The sequence below is a fragment of the Pelophylax lessonae genome (assembly GCF_965119305.1).
Source record: "Pelophylax lessonae genome assembly, chromosome: 1".
NCBI classification, from domain to species: Eukaryota; Metazoa; Chordata; class Amphibia; order Anura; family Ranidae; genus Pelophylax; species Pelophylax lessonae.
In genome coordinates, this window is record NC_138768.1 from 512,354,417 (window position 1) to 512,372,548 (window position 18,132).

Genomic DNA, 18,132 nt, shown 5'->3' on the forward strand with positions numbered 1-18,132 from the left:
GCAAGAGACCTTTATAAAAAGATGGGCAAGGCCAAAATGTGCCCCTTTTAGGGTGATGAGAGCTAGATGCTGGTAAGAACCTGTTTGCAGGAAGATCCAAATGCAAGATACAGTAATTTCTGAGATGGAGGTGACTGCGCTCAAACCTGGCAAATTCAGTGGAAGTGGAATGGTTTTCTTGTCTTCAGCAAGAGCAAGTCTGAGTATGTCTGTGTACCAGGTTCTTCTGGCCTAGTTTGGTGACAGAAGAGGAAGCGGCTGAGATAATCTGCCTGCCAAATGTCCACTCTTGGGATGTAAATCAAACAAGTCACTGGACAGTGAGCTTTTGTCCACAAAAGAATCTGGTTTGTTTCCTTCAAGGCAACCAGGCTCCTTCTGCCCTATTGATGGTTGATATATGCCACTGCGTGGCATTGTTTCGACTGCACCCAAATTGGGTGTTCCTTTAGAAGGAAGGTCCAGTGTTGGAGGGACAGCCCGACAGCTCTGAGCTTCAAGATGCTGAGTGTCTTGCCTTCTCCCCAGCCTGACAGACTTGTGTCTATTGTAAGATCATGCAAGCTGTAGGGAAGGAAGGAATTACCACAGAGGTGAAGTGGTAATCCATCAAGAGGTTCTAGTTTGAAAGTATAGAAGCATGGGTAGTTCAAAAAGGAAAGAGCCTGCTTTTTCCATCTTGATAGAATGCTTAGTTGGAGATTTTATGAATGAATTGAGCAAGGGATGCTGCCTCGAAAAAGGAACTATTTGACCCAGAACTCTCACAAGGAATCTCACTGTGAAAGGTCACAATGTATGCATCGCAATAGCTGTAAAACCAATATATAGTTCCAAACAAATGCAGCCTATGTCAACAAAAAAAATGTAGCACACACATGTAGTCCTAACATTTCATGTAGATTTTAACTCTTAGCAAAGAAAAAAACAATTTAGACAAATACTTACAGGATTAATGGTGTTTACAAGTTTGCGTGGTTTACTGAACTGCATGAGACTCTCCCGGAGATTGTTCAGAGGTCCCTCCACTAGGACTTTCTGCTCTTTGTAATAATTTAATAGATGATTCCATAGAGGCTGCTTTGATAATGCTTTTGGGTTGCCAACAATAATTACACCATACCTCAAAAATTAAACAAAAAAAAGTGTTTAAATCTCTTAAAAGTATAGTCAAATATACAGACACAAAACAGTTGACTGGGTGGTTGTACAGAAAATCGATTGATAGATTGACTTCTGTACAACCAGTGTGCTCATACATGTATTGAAATTCAGACAGTGTCTGCTGAACCAGCCGAATTTCGATCCACGTATGGCCAACTTTATGATGTACTAGACATAATGTAGATTTCATATGCGAAACCGCTCACAAGCAAAAAAAAATAGCCCATCTATATATGGCACTAGAAGAAGACAAGTTAATCAGTGCTGCAATAGTTGTTAAAAAAAAAAATCAAAAAGAGCTCCAAGAAAATAGGTCACTTCCAAATCTGGTAATAAAGTAGTTTCTGATGTTAATAGGGCAAGTTACTAAACAAATCTCTTGAACATACAACATGTATTCTGAATGCAAAGGTATGCATGGAAAACCCAGTGTCAAGTGTTGAAAAGCAGGTGCTGCTATCCCAACTGATACGATGAGGACACAAGGAAATAGAACTACAAACTCAAAGGAAACACGGATGGTTTTTACTCAGAAAGGTTAAGTCGGCCACGTCTGGTTTGTACGTTACACTCTTTACAAGAATGGAAGTGACTTGGTGATGCTTGACCATTACCAGCCAAGCTTAAATACTTACACAAAGTTAAAAGATTTTAGTTACCTTGCTCTGGTCAAAGCCACATTCAGACGACGGGGATCGTTTAAAAATCCAATGCCCTGGTGCTCGTTAGCTCTTACACAGGACAGAATGATAAAGTCCTTCTCTCGACCTTGAAATGCATCAACACTAGCAATTTCCACTTCCTGGGGGAAACAACAATCACTTTCACATTGTGCTATGCAAAATTAATTGTATACAGTACATATTGTAGCAACGCACAGGATTAGTTTTGTACCTGATATAGTTTAGTATGCAAGGAGCCACTGAACTGCATGTACTGCACTAAGTAGGACCTCTGGCCTTCATAGGGAGTAATTATTCCTATCTGATCTGGCTTGGCCCCTGCTTTCAGTAGTTTTGTGGTGATTTTCTCCACATTAGCAGCTTCAGTCCTGAAAGAGAAAACACAATGTGATGTATGCATAAGTAAAAAGAAACTCATCTCTTCAACTAAAAGGCAAATTGTCTTCCACTGTGAAGGAGGAAAGGTTACGGATAATGTGTATGCATCTGTATTATCACAGCCTTGCAGCGTGGCAACTCTGTAGTAGCATAGCAGTCTTGTGTAATCCGGACAGCTCTCTTGAATCACTACAAATCCTCCTGACATAGCAATAGGAAAAGTATGTTTCCGTAAGGGCTTTAAGTATGAATTAAGCGGTTAGACTGTAGTATATAGGAGGCGCAAACCATGTAGGTCTCAAAACACTGAGGGGAGCTTCACTTTCCAGGGGACACTGAGTGGGTACAGTGCGGGATCAGAAGAGGCCATACAGAGGAGAGGAACCTACATATGCCAAAAACTTGCTGTACCATGTAAGTGCATTTCATATGGATTCATTTTCCTTTAATAAAAACTATAATACACTGGGTTGGATGTGCGCCTGGTTTTGTTTATCTTTTGCACAGGTCTCAAAACATGCAGCTCTTTAAAGTGGAAGTAAACCCTTCTATTGTTTTCAGCCAAGGAATTCGCCATCTTGGCCTCTGTTTGATCAACCGCCATGATACTGCCCATATGATCAGTTATGACACCAACGATTGGATGGTTTGACAGTTTGGTTGAGAGCAAATCCAATGTGACAGTTACATTCTCGATACGTGCCAGAAATGTTACTTATTTGAAAAGGTTAAACTTCCCCTTTAAGCAATAATATCACCCAGAAATAAACCTCTCGCCTTATAAGCAAAAGGGGGCTTGTACTCAACAGTAGTGAAGCTCTTTCTGGTTATGGGTCATGTTTGACCAGATTTGTCTGAAAAACCCAAGACAAGCTATTCAAGTCTGAATGCAGCAACACTCCCCTGTGCACCTTAGAAAACTGCTCTCCACACATACACCCTCCCAAGTACCACCACTTTGGAACGCCAAGCAGGGTTCATACACATTTTCACCAATGAAATTCCATGACTTTTCCATGACTTCACGTAAATATTCATGACCTAATGTTTCATGAAATGTCTATGTATACGTGTTAAATAGGAAGAAAATCTATGTCACTACCTTGGCCCAAGGGAAACCTATACGCATAAAATATTTACCACCACACATTTATAGCTAGATAATGTGTTGTGAGATGCAGCTTAATAACTTTATAGTCATCCAATATATATCCTAACCCCTTCATGACAAAAGGTAAAAACAAACCTTTATGCCTTTTTTGCAACTTTCGCATGTGTTCGTAAAATTGTATGCATCATTGCAACTACACAGCATATCCAAGTGAACTATACCTTGTATTTCAGAACAAATTGGGCCTTCACTTGGTGGCAAATATTTTTTGTACCTGTAGTAGGGACAGGTAACAATAGTGTGCATTTTGCTTTTTTGCTGCTTTTTATCCAACACTGACCAAGCTCTAATATAGATTCTTTCTTTTTTTCTCACACACACTTGGGGAATTTACTAAAACAGGAGCAGAATGAACCTGGAGCAGCAGTGCATAGTAACAAATCAGCTTTTAGCTTCACCTTCCGAAGAGAATGAGTATGGGGGGGGGGGGGGGGGTAGGGGGTGTTCATAGAGTATCACTGCAAAGGTTTATCACAGGCCATCACAGCAATCATTTAACTTGGTCCTCTCCTCCCAGCTTCCGATCATTAGTAGAAGTATCAGGGCTGTTGATAGCTTACACTGCGTGCTGGCATTGTGTTATTAAGGGGGTGTTTCCAGTGCAAAATACAACACTCAAATATGCATGTTCACAGAAGGGGGGCCACATCTGACATCGGCATCATATGGTTAAATGAAAGCAAAATGTGTTCTGGCTCCAAAAGGTTTCTCCTTTTAGCAACTCAAATGCATAGCCCATTTAGGTAGGTTTACCTATTTAAATAGGAAGTGCCTGAACTTGCAATTTCTTCCTGTCCCTGGGTTACATAAAAAAACATTGGTTTGTCTGGCTGTGGCCATTGGAAGTCGAAACCTTTCTTCACACGGTCCGCTGCAAAGAAAAATAAATAAATTGATAAAAGGTCACATGAACATGAACTGTAATAGTGAGAGAATAGTTGCATTACCTGCAGTGACGCCATTCTGAAGGGAGCCCTCATAGAAGATGTTTGATGGAAAAGCACTGAGTGCAGGGTGCATTCGATACTGAACCTGCAGGCGAATTGGTCTGATTCCCAGAACCACGAGTCTCTCAAACAAAGACTGGGACAGACCAGCCTTAGCAGCTTTTTTACACATCACAACAGGTCCAAGCTGACAATGATCTCCCACCAAAATTAGCTGTAATATAATGATAGATATTAAACAAGGTTCTAAAACTTCACACAATTATAGCGGCTTTTAAATATGTGCCAATAAAGAGCCAGGCTGGATGTTACCTGCCACAGCCAAGGCTACTATGCAACGTGTCATTGCCCTACCTGTGAAAAAAGGTGGTGAAACTACTACCAAGTCAGAATGCATTCGTACAGCACAAATTCCAGTCTTTCAAAAATTCTTTTGATTCTCATGACAGGGTAAACATCCCAAAAGGTCTGCTGTCCTACCCAATGTACTTGAACTGCTTTATCATCTCGTCTAATCTTTCAGACAATTTAGGATTACAGGTTGGTCAAAAAATTTTTCCCCCTAAAAAAATGGATTTTTGTAAGAACTTACCGTAAAATCCTTTTCTCTTAAGCTCATTGACAGACGTAGTCTTCTTGATTCTCAAGAGCTGGGTTATGTTGTCTCCGCAGGAGTAGGACTAGGCAGAATGACAAAACGTTCTGGCTCCACCCTAGGGGGCAGTCCCTGAGGGTATATCCTCCCTCTCTCTGCTACAGGGAATCAGTTCTGTTTAAAGCAGTACAGAGAAATTAACCCAACCCAACTCAATGATAGAGGGGCGGGTACTACGTCTGTTAATGAGCTTAAGAGAAAAGGATTTTACGGTAAGTTCTTACAAAAATCCATTTTTCTCTATCGCTCATTGACAGACGTAGTCTTCTTGATTCTCAAGAGCTGGGACATCCAGAAGCAGTGCCACAAATGAGGGGTGGGATTGACAAATCAAATCCAATCTAGTAGGCCCAACCGGTGCCAAACTAGAAGTTTTAAAGGCTCATTATAAACAAAGAATGAGACTAAAAGAAAAAATTTTCCAACGGAAAAAAACCCTCGAGGTAGACCACTGGTCTCCTCAAATTGCGGCCTGCAAAACCTTGCGGCCAAATGAGGCATCAGACGATGCCATTACATCAACTTTATAATGTTTAGAGAAGGTATGCACCGACGACCAGGTAGCCGCCTTGCACACCTGGACCACTGACGCCTGATGGCGAAAGGCCCATGACGCACTAAGTGCCCGAGTGGAGTGCGCCTTAACAGGGAACGGGGGCTCCCGACCCTTAATAGAATAAGCCTGTACTACCGTCTGTCTGATCCATCTGGAAATGGTCGCGGCAGATGCAGGCAACCCCTTTTTGGGTCCATCTGGGATCACAAAAAGTGAATCCGTCTTGCGAAACGAGTCTGTCGTTTTCAAGTATACCCTGATCGCCCGGACCACATCCAAGGAGTGCAAAGCAAATTCCCGAGGATGACTGGGCTTAGGACACAGGGAAGGTAATACAATTTCTTCATTCAGATGAAATTCTGAAACTACTTTTGGTAGGAAGGATGGATTCGGACGAAGAACCACCTTATCTCTATGAACCACCAGATATGGTGAACGACAAGATAATGCGGCCAGTTCTGACACCCTGCGTGCAGAAGTAATAGCCACCAAGAAGGCCACCTTCTGGGACAACGTGGGTAGAGGAATCTCCCTAATATCTTCAAAAGGGAGGTTTCTGAAGAACCGACAACACTAAATTAAGATCCCAGGGGGGTAACGGCGCGTGCACTGGCGGAGCCAGATGTCGCACCCCCTGGATGAAATTCCGCACCAAGGAATGAGTAGCCAAAGGCTTCTGAAAGAAGATGGCTAATGCTGAGACCTGACCCTTGATAGTACTCAAGGCCAGTTTCTGCTCAACCCCTTGTTGCAGAAAAGCCAATATTCGACTAATCGAATAAGACCGAGGACGGAACCCCAAAGGTTCACACCATGCAATGTAGGACTTCCATGTGCGATAATAAATCTTTCTGGAAGTCGCTTTCCTTGCTTCAACTAGAGTAGGAATAACTGAAGCTGACAAACCTTTGTCCTTCAGCACCTGGGTCTCAATAGCCAGGCCGTTAAAGCCAGCGATCGTAAAGCAGGATGGAAGATCGGTCCCTGAGACAGTAGATCCTCTCTGAGAGGAAGTCTCCATGGGACGTCCGCCACCAGTCTGACCATGTCGGCGTACCAAGCTCGACGAGGCCAGTCCGGAGCTACCAGGATTACTGGGATTCCTTCCTCCTCTACCCTGCGAAGAAGTCTTGGCAGTAACGCGAGAAGAGGGAAGGCATATATTAGCTGGTATTGCCCCCACGGGGCGATCAGTGCGTCTGCGGTTTCTGCTAGAGGATCGCGGGAGCGAGCCACGAATCTCTGAACTTTCCTGTTGAATCGTGATGCCAACAGATCCACATCCGGGGTGCCCCACCGTAGGCACAACTGGTGGAAAACGTCTGGATGGAGGGACCATTCCCCCTGATCCAGGGTCTGACGGCTGAGATAATCTGCCTGCCAATTCTCCACCCCCGGAATGAACACCGCAGAGATTGCTGGAACAAATCGTTCCGCCCAGCGAAGAATGCAAGCCACTTCTTTGGCCGCTCGGACACTCTTGGTGCCCCCCTGATGATTGACATAAGCCACGGCCGTGGCATTGTCCGACTGGATCCGAACCGGGCTGCCCTGGAGCTGCTCGGTCCAGTGAATCAGACAAAGTCTGATCGCTCTCAGTTCCAATACATTTATCGGTAATCTGGATTCTTCTGGGGACCAAAGTCCCTGGACAGATAACTGACCAAGAATTCCTCCCCATCCGGATAGACTGGCATCCGTGGTCACTATCGTCCAATATATTGGCAGAAATGACTTTCCCTGGCTGAGCATAGGAGACCGAAGCCACCAAACCAGAGACTCTCTGGTCTGTTTGCTCAATCGTATCTGATTGTCCAGGGATTCCGGATTCCGATTCCATCTGAGAAGAATCTCTTGCTGAAGAATTCGGGTATGGGACTGGGCAAATGGGACTGCTTCGAATGAAGCCACCATCAACCCCAGAACCCTCATGCACGTCCGAAGGGAAGACCAGCTGTTGGACAGTAACAACTGGACTGCTGATTGAATCTTTCGAAGTTTCCCTACCGGAAGGAAAACTCTCGTCCTGACTGTGTCTAGAATTAGACCCAGATATTCGAGCCTCTGGGTGGGAACCAGAAATGACTTTTGCTGGTTCACCAGCCACCCGAATTCCTGTAAAGAAATCATAGTAATTTCTATGTTTTGTAGCAAGGTCTGAGGAGACTCTGCATGAAGCAGAAGATCGTCTAGGTAACCTAGAATCGATATACCTCTTTGGCGCAGAAGTGCCAACATAGGGGCCAACACCTTTGTGAAGACCCGCGGAGCCGTGGCGAGACCGAAAGGTAAGGCCACAAACTGATAGTGGTTCTCCTCTACGGAAAAGCGTAGAAAACGCTGATGTCCTGCGAAAATGGGAATGTGAAGATAGGCGTCCTTGATGTCTATGGACGCTAGGACATCCCCTGGATGCAGGAAGGCTGCTACCGTGCGAATGGACTCCATTCTGAATCTTCTTATGTTGACGAAAGAATTGAGCGCTCTTAAGTCCAGAATTGGACGCACTTTGCCCTCTTTCCTGGGTATTGTAAACAGGTTTGAATAAAACCCTAGAAACCGTTCTGTCCAAGGAACGTGGACTACCACTCCTTGTTGTAGTAAATCTGTGACTGCTCTCCGCAGATCTTCTAGACGATCCGGAGATAGTCGGATATTGGAAGGGAAGAATCGCGCCGGTGGGAGAGATCGAAACTCGATCTTGTACCCTGACTTTATGACTTCGCAAACCCATTTGTCCGGGATTCTGGAAAGCCATGGATCCGGGAACCGGCGAAGACGTCCCCCCACCCCAGTTATGGATGGGGGCGCACCTTCAGGCTTTGGATGGTTTATCTTCAGGTCTGGAGGGGGCGGGCTTTTGCTTGCCCGACCAACGACCCCTGACGCCTCCTGCAGGAGGCTTGGAGGACTTAGTTTTTTCACCCGCTGGACGAAAAAACCTCTTGTGAGCAGAAAAAGAAGGCCCTCGTCTTTGACGAGTTCCTCTACCTTTAAAATTTTGCGGTAAAAAGGTGCTTTTTCCACCGGTGAGATCCTTAATGATCTCATCTAAGTTGGCTCCAAATAGACGCTCTCCTGAAAAGGGGATATTAGCCAATGCTTTCTTGGAACCTTGGTCGGCTATCCAACCCTTTAGCCACAGTGTACGCCTGAGAACCACTGCTGAGACTGATGCTCGCGCCATTAATGGAGTGGCGTCTAACGCCGCATCACATACAAACTGTAACCCCTGTATCATTTGTTCCAACAAATCTGATACCGCCTGAGGGACTTCTTCTAAGTCCCGGCGTAACCACTTGGTCCATTCAGTTACAGCCTGCGAAACCAGACCAATAGCAATTATTGGCCTGAAAGCCGATCCAATCAAGGAAAACATGGTGCGAGACATAGCTTCTATCTTGCGATCCACTGGATCTTTAAAAGACGGAGCGTCTTCTAAAGGAATAACCGTGGCTTTATTCAATCTAGCAATAGGTGAATCCACCACAGGTGGTTCTGTCCATTTCTTAATAAGGGTTTCCTCAAACGGATAACGCCTGTCAATGCGTTTGGAAATATTAAAGTGCGTTTTGGCAGACGCCATTCTTCATCGATTGGATTGCCAAAACATTTGGGCAATGGAAAAACCTTTGCCACTTTGATGCGCTTTTTAGTCCCAAAGGGGATCTCAGTTTCAGCTATTTCTGATGGAATACCCTGTAACCTTAAAGTCTCTTGAACAGATACAATGAGTGCGTTTACCAACGCTTCCTCTCGGGCTATGGCAGATGCCGAAACATCCTCCTCACTGTCTGAAGAGACAGGACCCGAGACACCAATACCAGATGAAGTACCTGCAACTGCAGAAATAGGCTCAGAGTCTGAATCCGAGGTTTCAGATAATAAGGGGTTAGGCGGGGGTCGCTTTCTTGCGCCCTGTCCCTGACAAGCCACTTCCACCCGGGACACAAAAGTTTCCATAATAGCTGACAAAGATTCAATTGTCAATGGGGTGCTGGAGGATCCCGCAGACCCCTCGAGGGGATCCGGAGGAGATACATGAGTGGCAGGGTCCATGTTAATACAGGACACTTTTGCCAGCAATAAACAAAAAAACTTTTTATTTTTTTTGTGTGTCTCCCCCTAGCGCAATAGCGCCCCTCAGAGTACCTGCTTCTCGATCCCAGAGAGAGAGAGAGAGGGACCCCCAAGGCTCACCAACCGATGTAGTGCAGTTTCCAACAAACTGCAGCCAGCGTCTGTCTTACACAGACTGGAAGGAGCTGTTTGCTTTTTCCCGGGCAGAAGGCGTGGCTCCGCCCCCTGTGTACGCCTTCCGGCGTTCCCAGCCCTCCACGAGGAAGCTGGGCTCACAAAACATGGCCGCCCCCATAGAAGAGACATAAGACTCCAAAAACATGGCGGCCGGCGTGACCTGAGGACATATATGTATTCGGTCTACGGCAAAATGGCGGCGGACCGCCGATATCGTCTTCCCAGCACATCCACCTGCACTCTGCTGAGAGGTGACATATGGATCTACAGAGATACACTGCACATAAGGTAGGATTATACCTCCTATGTCTGCTGTAATGTTACAGTCTGCTGGGTAGAGTGTTAGCTCTTGAACCAAGTCCACTTCCCACAAACACATGCTGTATTACAAGGGGGACTTGTAAGTGTCAGATATATACTGACCATATATGGAGGGGCCCATAATATATACTGCCTCATAAATGAGGAAAAAAGGGAACGTTTTACTCACCATACCGAACCGACAGGCACCCTCTCTTCATAATACCCTCTCCACCGGGGTGGGGGTTTGTGGACGCCTCGACTCTCTGGTCCTGGCGTCCAAGCGAGCTTTAACTCGCAAAGTCAGTCCCTTTACTGGGACTCCGTCGCGGCCGACTCAGCGCACTGGTCTGCACGCGCCTTTTAGGCAGAAACCGGGGTGACCACTGGATCTCACATCCAGCCCGTCGCCCGGCCCCGCATACTTACTTGAATATGTCGCGGCCGACCAAGCGCAATGCCTGGTCTGCACGCGCTCGTAGGCCGGCTGGGGTGACCACAAGTGTCGCCCAGTCCGGCATTTTTGCTTGAAGATCTCACAGGAAAAAACACTGGAGAAAACTACCTAAAAAATGTCTTTTTCTTAAAGAAAAAAAGTCTTGCCAGGACCAAAAGATCCCAGCAAGGAGCTTAGGTCCTTACTCCTGACTAGACAGAAAAAAAAAAAACTGATTCCCTGTAGCAGAGAGAGGGAGGATATACCCTCAGGGACTGCCCCCTAGGGTGGAGCCAGAACGTTTTGTCATTCTGCCTAGTCCTACTCCTGCGGAGACAACATAACCCAGCTCTTGAGAATCAAGAAGACTACGTCTGTCAATGAGCGATAGAGAAATATACATTTGATGACCTGGTCAAATATCTGCAAACTATGGTATATATACTGGAAATTTTATTTTTCTTTTCATCTCCTTGCTCCTTCTCCCTGCTTTGCACAGGTGCTCCCTGTACCCAGCGGCAGCCAGCAACACACAGGTATGTCGGTGTTCCTGTGGGAGCCGCCCACAGTACAATGTGGGCCTAAAGAGGTTAGATAAGTATATATAAAATATGTCAAGACTCAAAACTGCAGGTAGCTGCGACACAGCAATAAACTGATACACAAAATTGTCCATAGGCAGCTCTTTAAAGGATAAGTTCACCTTTGGTAACATGTTACACCCATATTTAAAGGTGTGACATGTTACCAAAAAGCATCTGCCCACACCTTTCCAATCCCCTTCCCGGTCACAATTTAAAAAAGAAGGTGTGGCTCTGCTCACATGGCCACGCCATTTATTCATAGAATTCTATGAATGAACAGCAACTGTCGCCTGCCATAGTGGCAGTTGGGCTTGTAGTTCAGTCGCTGGTGAGCACTCTCGCAGTTCACTGACATTGCACCCGTAATCTGCTGATGGCGGGAGCAATGCTCTGCATATGTGCATTTTAAAAGGTGAACTTCGACTAAAAGCATTCACCAGTCATCAACTTCGGTTGCCCATCCCAAATTCTAGTTTACTCTGTCGATCATGGGTAGGGGACAGGTAGACCACGATCCCTCCTTGTTGACCCCTGGGACCTGGACAAAAGGATATACAAGAAAACTATGCTTTAATTTGTGAACAGGAAGCCGGTCAGCACAGTGCACTTCCCATTCATTCACTGTCCAGTGCAGATGAGGCAGCAGAGAAAGCGACTGGGGAGTCAATCCTCAGTCACTCCCTCGGTCTCAAAAGTTTAGAAATTTTAGATATTTTTTTTTTACCTAACTTAGTTATCACAAGGGTATATGACCCCTAGGTGATAGAATGAAGGAGAAGTATTCTTTATGGAGAAGTCAGGGTTTTTCTAGACCCCTGATGCATCCACTGCAGGAAACTGAGGAAACAGCATCCATGTTCAGTCATTTGACCTGGCTGTCCTAGCTAGGACCAGAAGGCTCTGAATCTGTGAGAGCTCAGAGCTAAGCACTTTGGCATTTACACTTTACAGGAGAGATGGCTATACAAACATTTCTCCATCTCCTGCTCATCATCCTGTGTCTTACTGTAGCATTTTAAAAAAAGCACAAACATTGCACTGAGAATTCACTACACTGCCACTGAATTTTGAAAATCATATTGCTTCAATAAAAAAGGGCATTTTCAAGTGATCAATCCACTTGCTAGAACTGGAATGCTGTGTATATAAAAAAAAAAAAAAAAAAAAATTTTTACCTGCTTTGCTCCAAGAACAACTGGCACCATGCATTCTGGCTCTGTGGCTTGAGTACTTTCATCAATTAGAATTGAACGGAACTGCATTTTTGCAAGCCTAGGATCCCCTGCACCCACACAGGTACAGCAAATCACATCTGCATTCTATAAGGAGAACCAAAAAAAAAAAAAAAAAAACACTTGTAAAAGGGAAATATAATAAATGAAAAACATAAACCAAAAGTAAAAATGGAGCATATTAGAACTTGCATCCTCCATGAACAAAACCCAGTTATGTGAACTAACATGAACACCATTTGTTGAATTTTTTCAGACCATTTCTAAACATGGACATATAAATAGACAAACGTATGCTCAGCCATCATATACCTCTGCAGTAACAATTTTATTTTATTAGTAAAGCAAAATGCAGCAAAAAGCTTTCCATGTAGAGTATTTAGTGCCAATAAAAATTGAAATAGTGGATAAATGTATCCTTTGCTCCTACCATAAGCAGCTCTCTTTCAGCTGTTCTTTTAAGGGCTCTGTATCGTTTTTCATCAGCTGAAGAAAGTTCCCCAGTCTCATCTTTAAGCTGCTGCAACTTTTGCAGCTCTGGCATGCTGAAAGGAAAAAGTAGAAAAAAATATGATCTAAAATGTGATGGAATAAAACCACTAAATGTAAGAAAAACTTTGAACATAACGCTAAATGAATGCTTATTCTAAATTAATTTCTTATTTCTTTCCTGCACTAAGAAACAAGATACAGAATAGCTACTGGAAACATTTGTGTGTGAAATGTGTAGCATGATTTTGTAGAAGGAAACAACAATTTGAGAGTTACTAGTTAACATGAAGGAAAACATCAGAAAGCCAGAAGGAGCACTGTTCCGAAGACCATCTTGTCTTTATGGAGAAAATGAAGTTTTGACCTACCTGTAAAATCCTTTTCCTGGGAGTATAGTACAAGACACAGTAAATTAAAAAATGACTGGTTTATACGAGAAGGTTCCTTCGAATGATTGGAAACTAGCATAAAAAAAGTTGTGAGAACCCTTATAAACCTGTATTCCAAGACAAGGATATACAGGCAAGTCAAAAAGTACCATTTTCTTAATCCTACAAGTACAGAACAAAGGCAGATTCAGGTGAGGGTAACCGCAATGACTCACCAATTTGCCCCTCAAAAAAAAAAAAAACGGAGGGGTTTAGAAACCAAACAGCAGCCTGAAGCACTGATACCAAAGGCAGCATTGACCGAAGCTTGAATGTAAAACTTAGTAAAGATGTGAGTCAAACACCAGGCGGAAGGCTTACAAATTTGCAAAGCAGAAGCTTGAGGTGAAAAGATGAAACCACCTTAGGCAAAATAATATAACCGGGACCAAAAGGACTACCTTACCTTTGTAAGCTACTAGGAAGGGTTCCTTACAGGATAATGTAGCCAGCTCCAACATTCTCCCAGCAAAAATTATAACCAGAAAAACCACCTTGCTTAAAAAGAAGGTGCCTGCATTGCAAAAAGTCTCAAATTCAGGCTCTGCAAAGCCACAGGTGAATATCTGGGTAGAACAATTTGAGCCACTACCTGTACGAAGGCCTTCAAAGTATGCAATGCCAAAGGCTGTGGAAAAAATAGCCAAGGCCAAATTTGTCCATTGATTGTGCTCCAAGCCAACTTCTGATTGAAGAAATGTCAGGAAACCTCCCCAATAATTACTAGCTAGGACTGACCTTTCACTGTTCACACCAGGCAAAATAAGCCTTCCATGTGCAATAATACATTTTTCTAGATGTGGATTGGCACTCAAAAGCATAGGGATGAGTGATTCAGCCAGGCCCCCCATCTCAGGTCATGGGATTCAACAACCAGGCCATCATAGCCAATGATTGAGAAGCATAAGAGAACCAAGGACCCTGAGCCATTAGATCCAAATGGTATGGCAAAGGCCACAAAATGTACATCAGAAGCCTGAGAATTTTTGTATACCAGGTTCTTCTTGACCAGTTTGGGGCAACGAGAATCACTGGAATTCCTTCATACTAGATTCAACAAAACAGATGGATGACCTTTATCGTAGGAAAGGCTTCTATCAGGCAGAACTGTTCCTGTGGGGTAGCTAATTCATCAACCAAAAGCTATTGGGTCCTGATCCATCCAATACACGAACCGCTCCACCTTGCGGCTGAATCTAAAGCAAGGAGATTCACATCCAGTCTCCTCATCTCTGGCAAATGTCTTAAACACTTTGGGGTGAAGAGACCACTTCCTGGGGTCCAACTGCTGAAAACTGAGGTCTTTCTGCTAAATTTCTATACCTGAAATTTGTACAGCTTACAGGACCAGAACCTAGTGTTCTGCCTAAAGCAGAAATAGGGTCCACTTCCCTCTGAAAGGCTTGACTTCTGGTTCCATCCTGGTGACAAAGTAGGCCACGGCCATGCTATTGTCCGACTTAACCTACATTGGTAATCCACAAAGGCAACTTGTCCATCTCTGAAAGGCGAGATGAGTTACAGAATGGTGATAGAAGTTGCAATTCCTAGAGTGATCAAGTCCCTTGTATCAATGATGTCCGGACCACACCTCAGCCCAAAAGGGCTGCACTCGGATTACCACTATCCAATTTAAAGAGGTTGTAAACTCATGTGAGAAGAGGGAGAAAGGACAGAAGACAGACAGGCACATCGCTGGATCGAGAGTTGGCGGAAGGACTGCTGAGGCTTTGCCTGTGATCGTAACAGAATTTTTTGCAAAAGACCCTCATGACAAGAATGCGGCCTAGGTTTGCCACATGAGGAGTTGGGAGTCAGTGAAGATTTTTGGAGGTTGAGTATCCAACCCAAAGCCTGTAACAGATGAGCAGTCCATTAAATGTCGTTCAACAGAACATGAAAGCTACAGCCTTTGGCTCTATGCATTCGATATATCAAGAGATCAACCACAGCAGTGGTAAGATTTCTTAAGGGATACTGACTAGTAGCCATGGTTTGGCACAGTACAGTAACAGCCAGGATGGGGTGATAAGCAAGGTCTGTTAGCAAAAAACTGATCTAGAGGGGCTTCCAACAGCTTATCGGTTGAGTCACTAAGGATAGGTGCATCCTCTACTGGTATGGCAGTCGCTTTAAAGGTGTAATGCTGCTGGATCAACAGTGGGGATAGATCACTTTTGTACAAAACCCTCACCAATTGTGCACAAAAGGCTAAAAAAAACTTGGCAGAGAAACAGCCTGTCATGGCATTTCCAACCTTCATAGAGGCTGAGTTATGTGACGTCATCCCACACACGGCACAAGCTAGCACCAGGCTGAGTGGTGGAGCAGGTACTAGCAGTAAGAAAGTGTTGTATCTGGGTGCTGGGAGACAGCACTGGAAAATGTGTTACTAGATCTATGCATTTTTTAAAATAAAAGGATTTTATGCTATGGCGCTCCTTTTTGTTTTTCCTGTGGCCTGCACAAGTGTATGAGATTGAGGAGGAGCTATTAAAGGGACCTGCCCCGAGCCACTGAAGAAGTGGTGGATGACCCTGGTGGATACGGAGTGGAGGAATGGTGGAAACCCCTGCTTTCTATAAGTGCAAGCTGGCCCAGTGCTGAGTGGTTCAAACTTTTTGGTGAGTGAGGTGTGAAGGTGGAGGACAGCCACCTGGTGACAGCTAGAGGAAAAGGACACACTGAATGAGCATCAGAACACGGAAAGTGGATATCTGAACTTTTGATTTAGGAGTAGCACAATGCACTTTATTTGTAATTGCACTTTACATACAGTATATTGGCGTATGAACGTGTAATGCAGGATCACATGACTGAACCAAACAAATTAAAAATAGCTTAAGTACACAGATTTGTTATACAGGTAGACAGGATATGGAGTGTGTGTTTAAGAATTGGCATAGTTAGGCTTTTCTTCCACTTTTATGAGGAGATGGTGCTAAATACCTTTCCATATTACGAATTTGATTATGCAATGCCAAAAAAGAAACTGGAGAATCAATTGCTTCACGACTTTTTGCACAAAGCCGAACAACTTTGAGACCAGTTTGATGAATCTTCTCTGTCAGCTGATCCACAGCAATGTTGCTTGGGGCACAGACCAATACAGGGCTGAAATTGGGAAAAAAAAAACAGCTCTTATTAAAAAAAGCATTATACTAATATGCAATATAATATTAAAATGGAAGTCCAGTTGAATACTAACTATACTTAATTCTGCTCCCGTTCCCATTCTAAGTCTAATTTAACTACTCTGTAAAGGAAAAAGGTCTATACTTCCCTATTCTGAGGGTGCACTAATCCGGTCACATGATCAACTCCATGTGCCTGCTTCAGTGTAGGAGGGACAATCGACAACAGATGCCCCATAGCATGCCTATGGGTAACGTCATTGCCCAGGCTCCTCTTCACAGAAATTAGCCGTTAGGGTGATCATGTGACTGAATCAGCGCGCCCTTAGAGCAAGTATACCCATCTTTCCTTTACAGGGTAGTTAGAATGGGGGTGAGAACAGGTTTAAGTATAGTTAGTATTTGAATGAACATCTACTTTAAAATTAAAAGAACATAAAAGTTATTTAATATATTACTGAATAATGAATAACAGAAAAAAAAAATAATAATCACTCATTGATGGAAAGGTTTAACATTCATAACTATACATGTCTAACAAAGGTGGTTTTCAAAAATACAAAAAACACACTGTAAATAAACCTGGCCAATCTACATTAATATGTTCAAAGAAATTCTTAACCTGTGGTGCAGGCCGCACATAAATGTGTGGCCTCCCGGCGGGTGGGCCTTGGCACTGAGCGGCCCCATACTTGCGTGCATTAGTGCAAATACAGCTGTGCTGAGAGCGTGCGCCCTGTGCGCTCCCGGCACAATGACTGGCGGCTAATGAAAAGCTCCTGATCCCAAGCTTTGTGCTTGTTTAACTGCCATGAAAGTCAATCACATCAGGCACACGATTATAAACCCCTGCATCCTAAATCTGGGAGGCGCCGGGTTAAACTAGGGGGGGGGGGGGGGGAATAAAATACAAAAACAATACAGGTTCAAAGATTTAGGTCTGACAGACGCAGCCTCTCCATAGTTTTTTCACCAATGGGATGTCCCATAGTGTAGGCATGAGGGGTGAGAAGAACGCAACCAACCACCGTTACATCAAGGCTATAACAAAAAAAGTAGCCAAAGGGGCAACAGAAGCTCAAACAGGAGCTAACCCCAAAGTAAAAACTCACCCCACAAAGAGAAAACCAAGTCTCTTCAGCAAACAGCAGCCTGCAAAACTTTGCGACCAAAGGAAGCATCCGAGGATGCCAACAAATCAATCTTGTAGAATTTTGTAAAAGCGCGTACAGGCGACCAAGTCGCCGCTTTACACACCTGAGCCACAGAGGCATGTAGCGAAAAGCACAAGTGGCACTACGCACTCTATAAGAACGCGCCCTCCCAGGGAAAGGAGGAACCTAACCCTTTAGTGAATAGGCCTGAAAAATAGTGAGCCTGATACATTGCAATATGGTTTCAGCGGATGCAGCCGAACCCCTAGGAGGTCCCTCAGGAAGGACAAACAGGGAACCAGACGCCCGAAAAGATTCTGTGGCCGACAGGTAAACACTGATCGCCCGAACCACATCCAGCAAATGCAAGGCAAATTCCTTGGGATGCTTGGGCTTCGCACAAAGCGAAGGGAAAACAACATCTTCATTGAGGTGGAAGGGGGACACCACCTTAGGGAAAAAAAATTGGTTTGGGTCACAGAACAACCTTAACCCTATGAATGACCAGATAAGGTGAATGGCAAGACAGAGCCGCCAACACACACACCCTATGAGCAGAGG

At 44.3% G+C, this 18,132-nt stretch overlaps 1 protein-coding gene across 1 annotated transcript in view; it reads right to left on the reverse strand.

The window, feature by feature from the left end:
• UPF1 (UPF1 RNA helicase and ATPase) overlaps positions 1–18,132 on the reverse strand; it is a 117,846-nt gene that overhangs the window by 31,097 nt on the left and 68,617 nt on the right. The window contains exons 12-19 of the mRNA XM_082263597.1: positions 16,233–16,397; positions 12,794–12,908; positions 12,307–12,450; positions 4,344–4,557; positions 4,150–4,267; positions 2,059–2,215; positions 1,824–1,966; positions 949–1,123 (exon numbers count right to left, since the gene is read on the reverse strand). Of these exons, the coding sequence (XP_082119723.1) occupies positions 949–1,123; positions 1,824–1,966; positions 2,059–2,215; positions 4,150–4,267; positions 4,344–4,557; positions 12,307–12,450; positions 12,794–12,908; positions 16,233–16,397 (1,231 nt within the window). The remainder of the gene's footprint in view (positions 1–948; positions 1,124–1,823; positions 1,967–2,058; positions 2,216–4,149; positions 4,268–4,343; positions 4,558–12,306; positions 12,451–12,793; positions 12,909–16,232; positions 16,398–18,132) is intronic.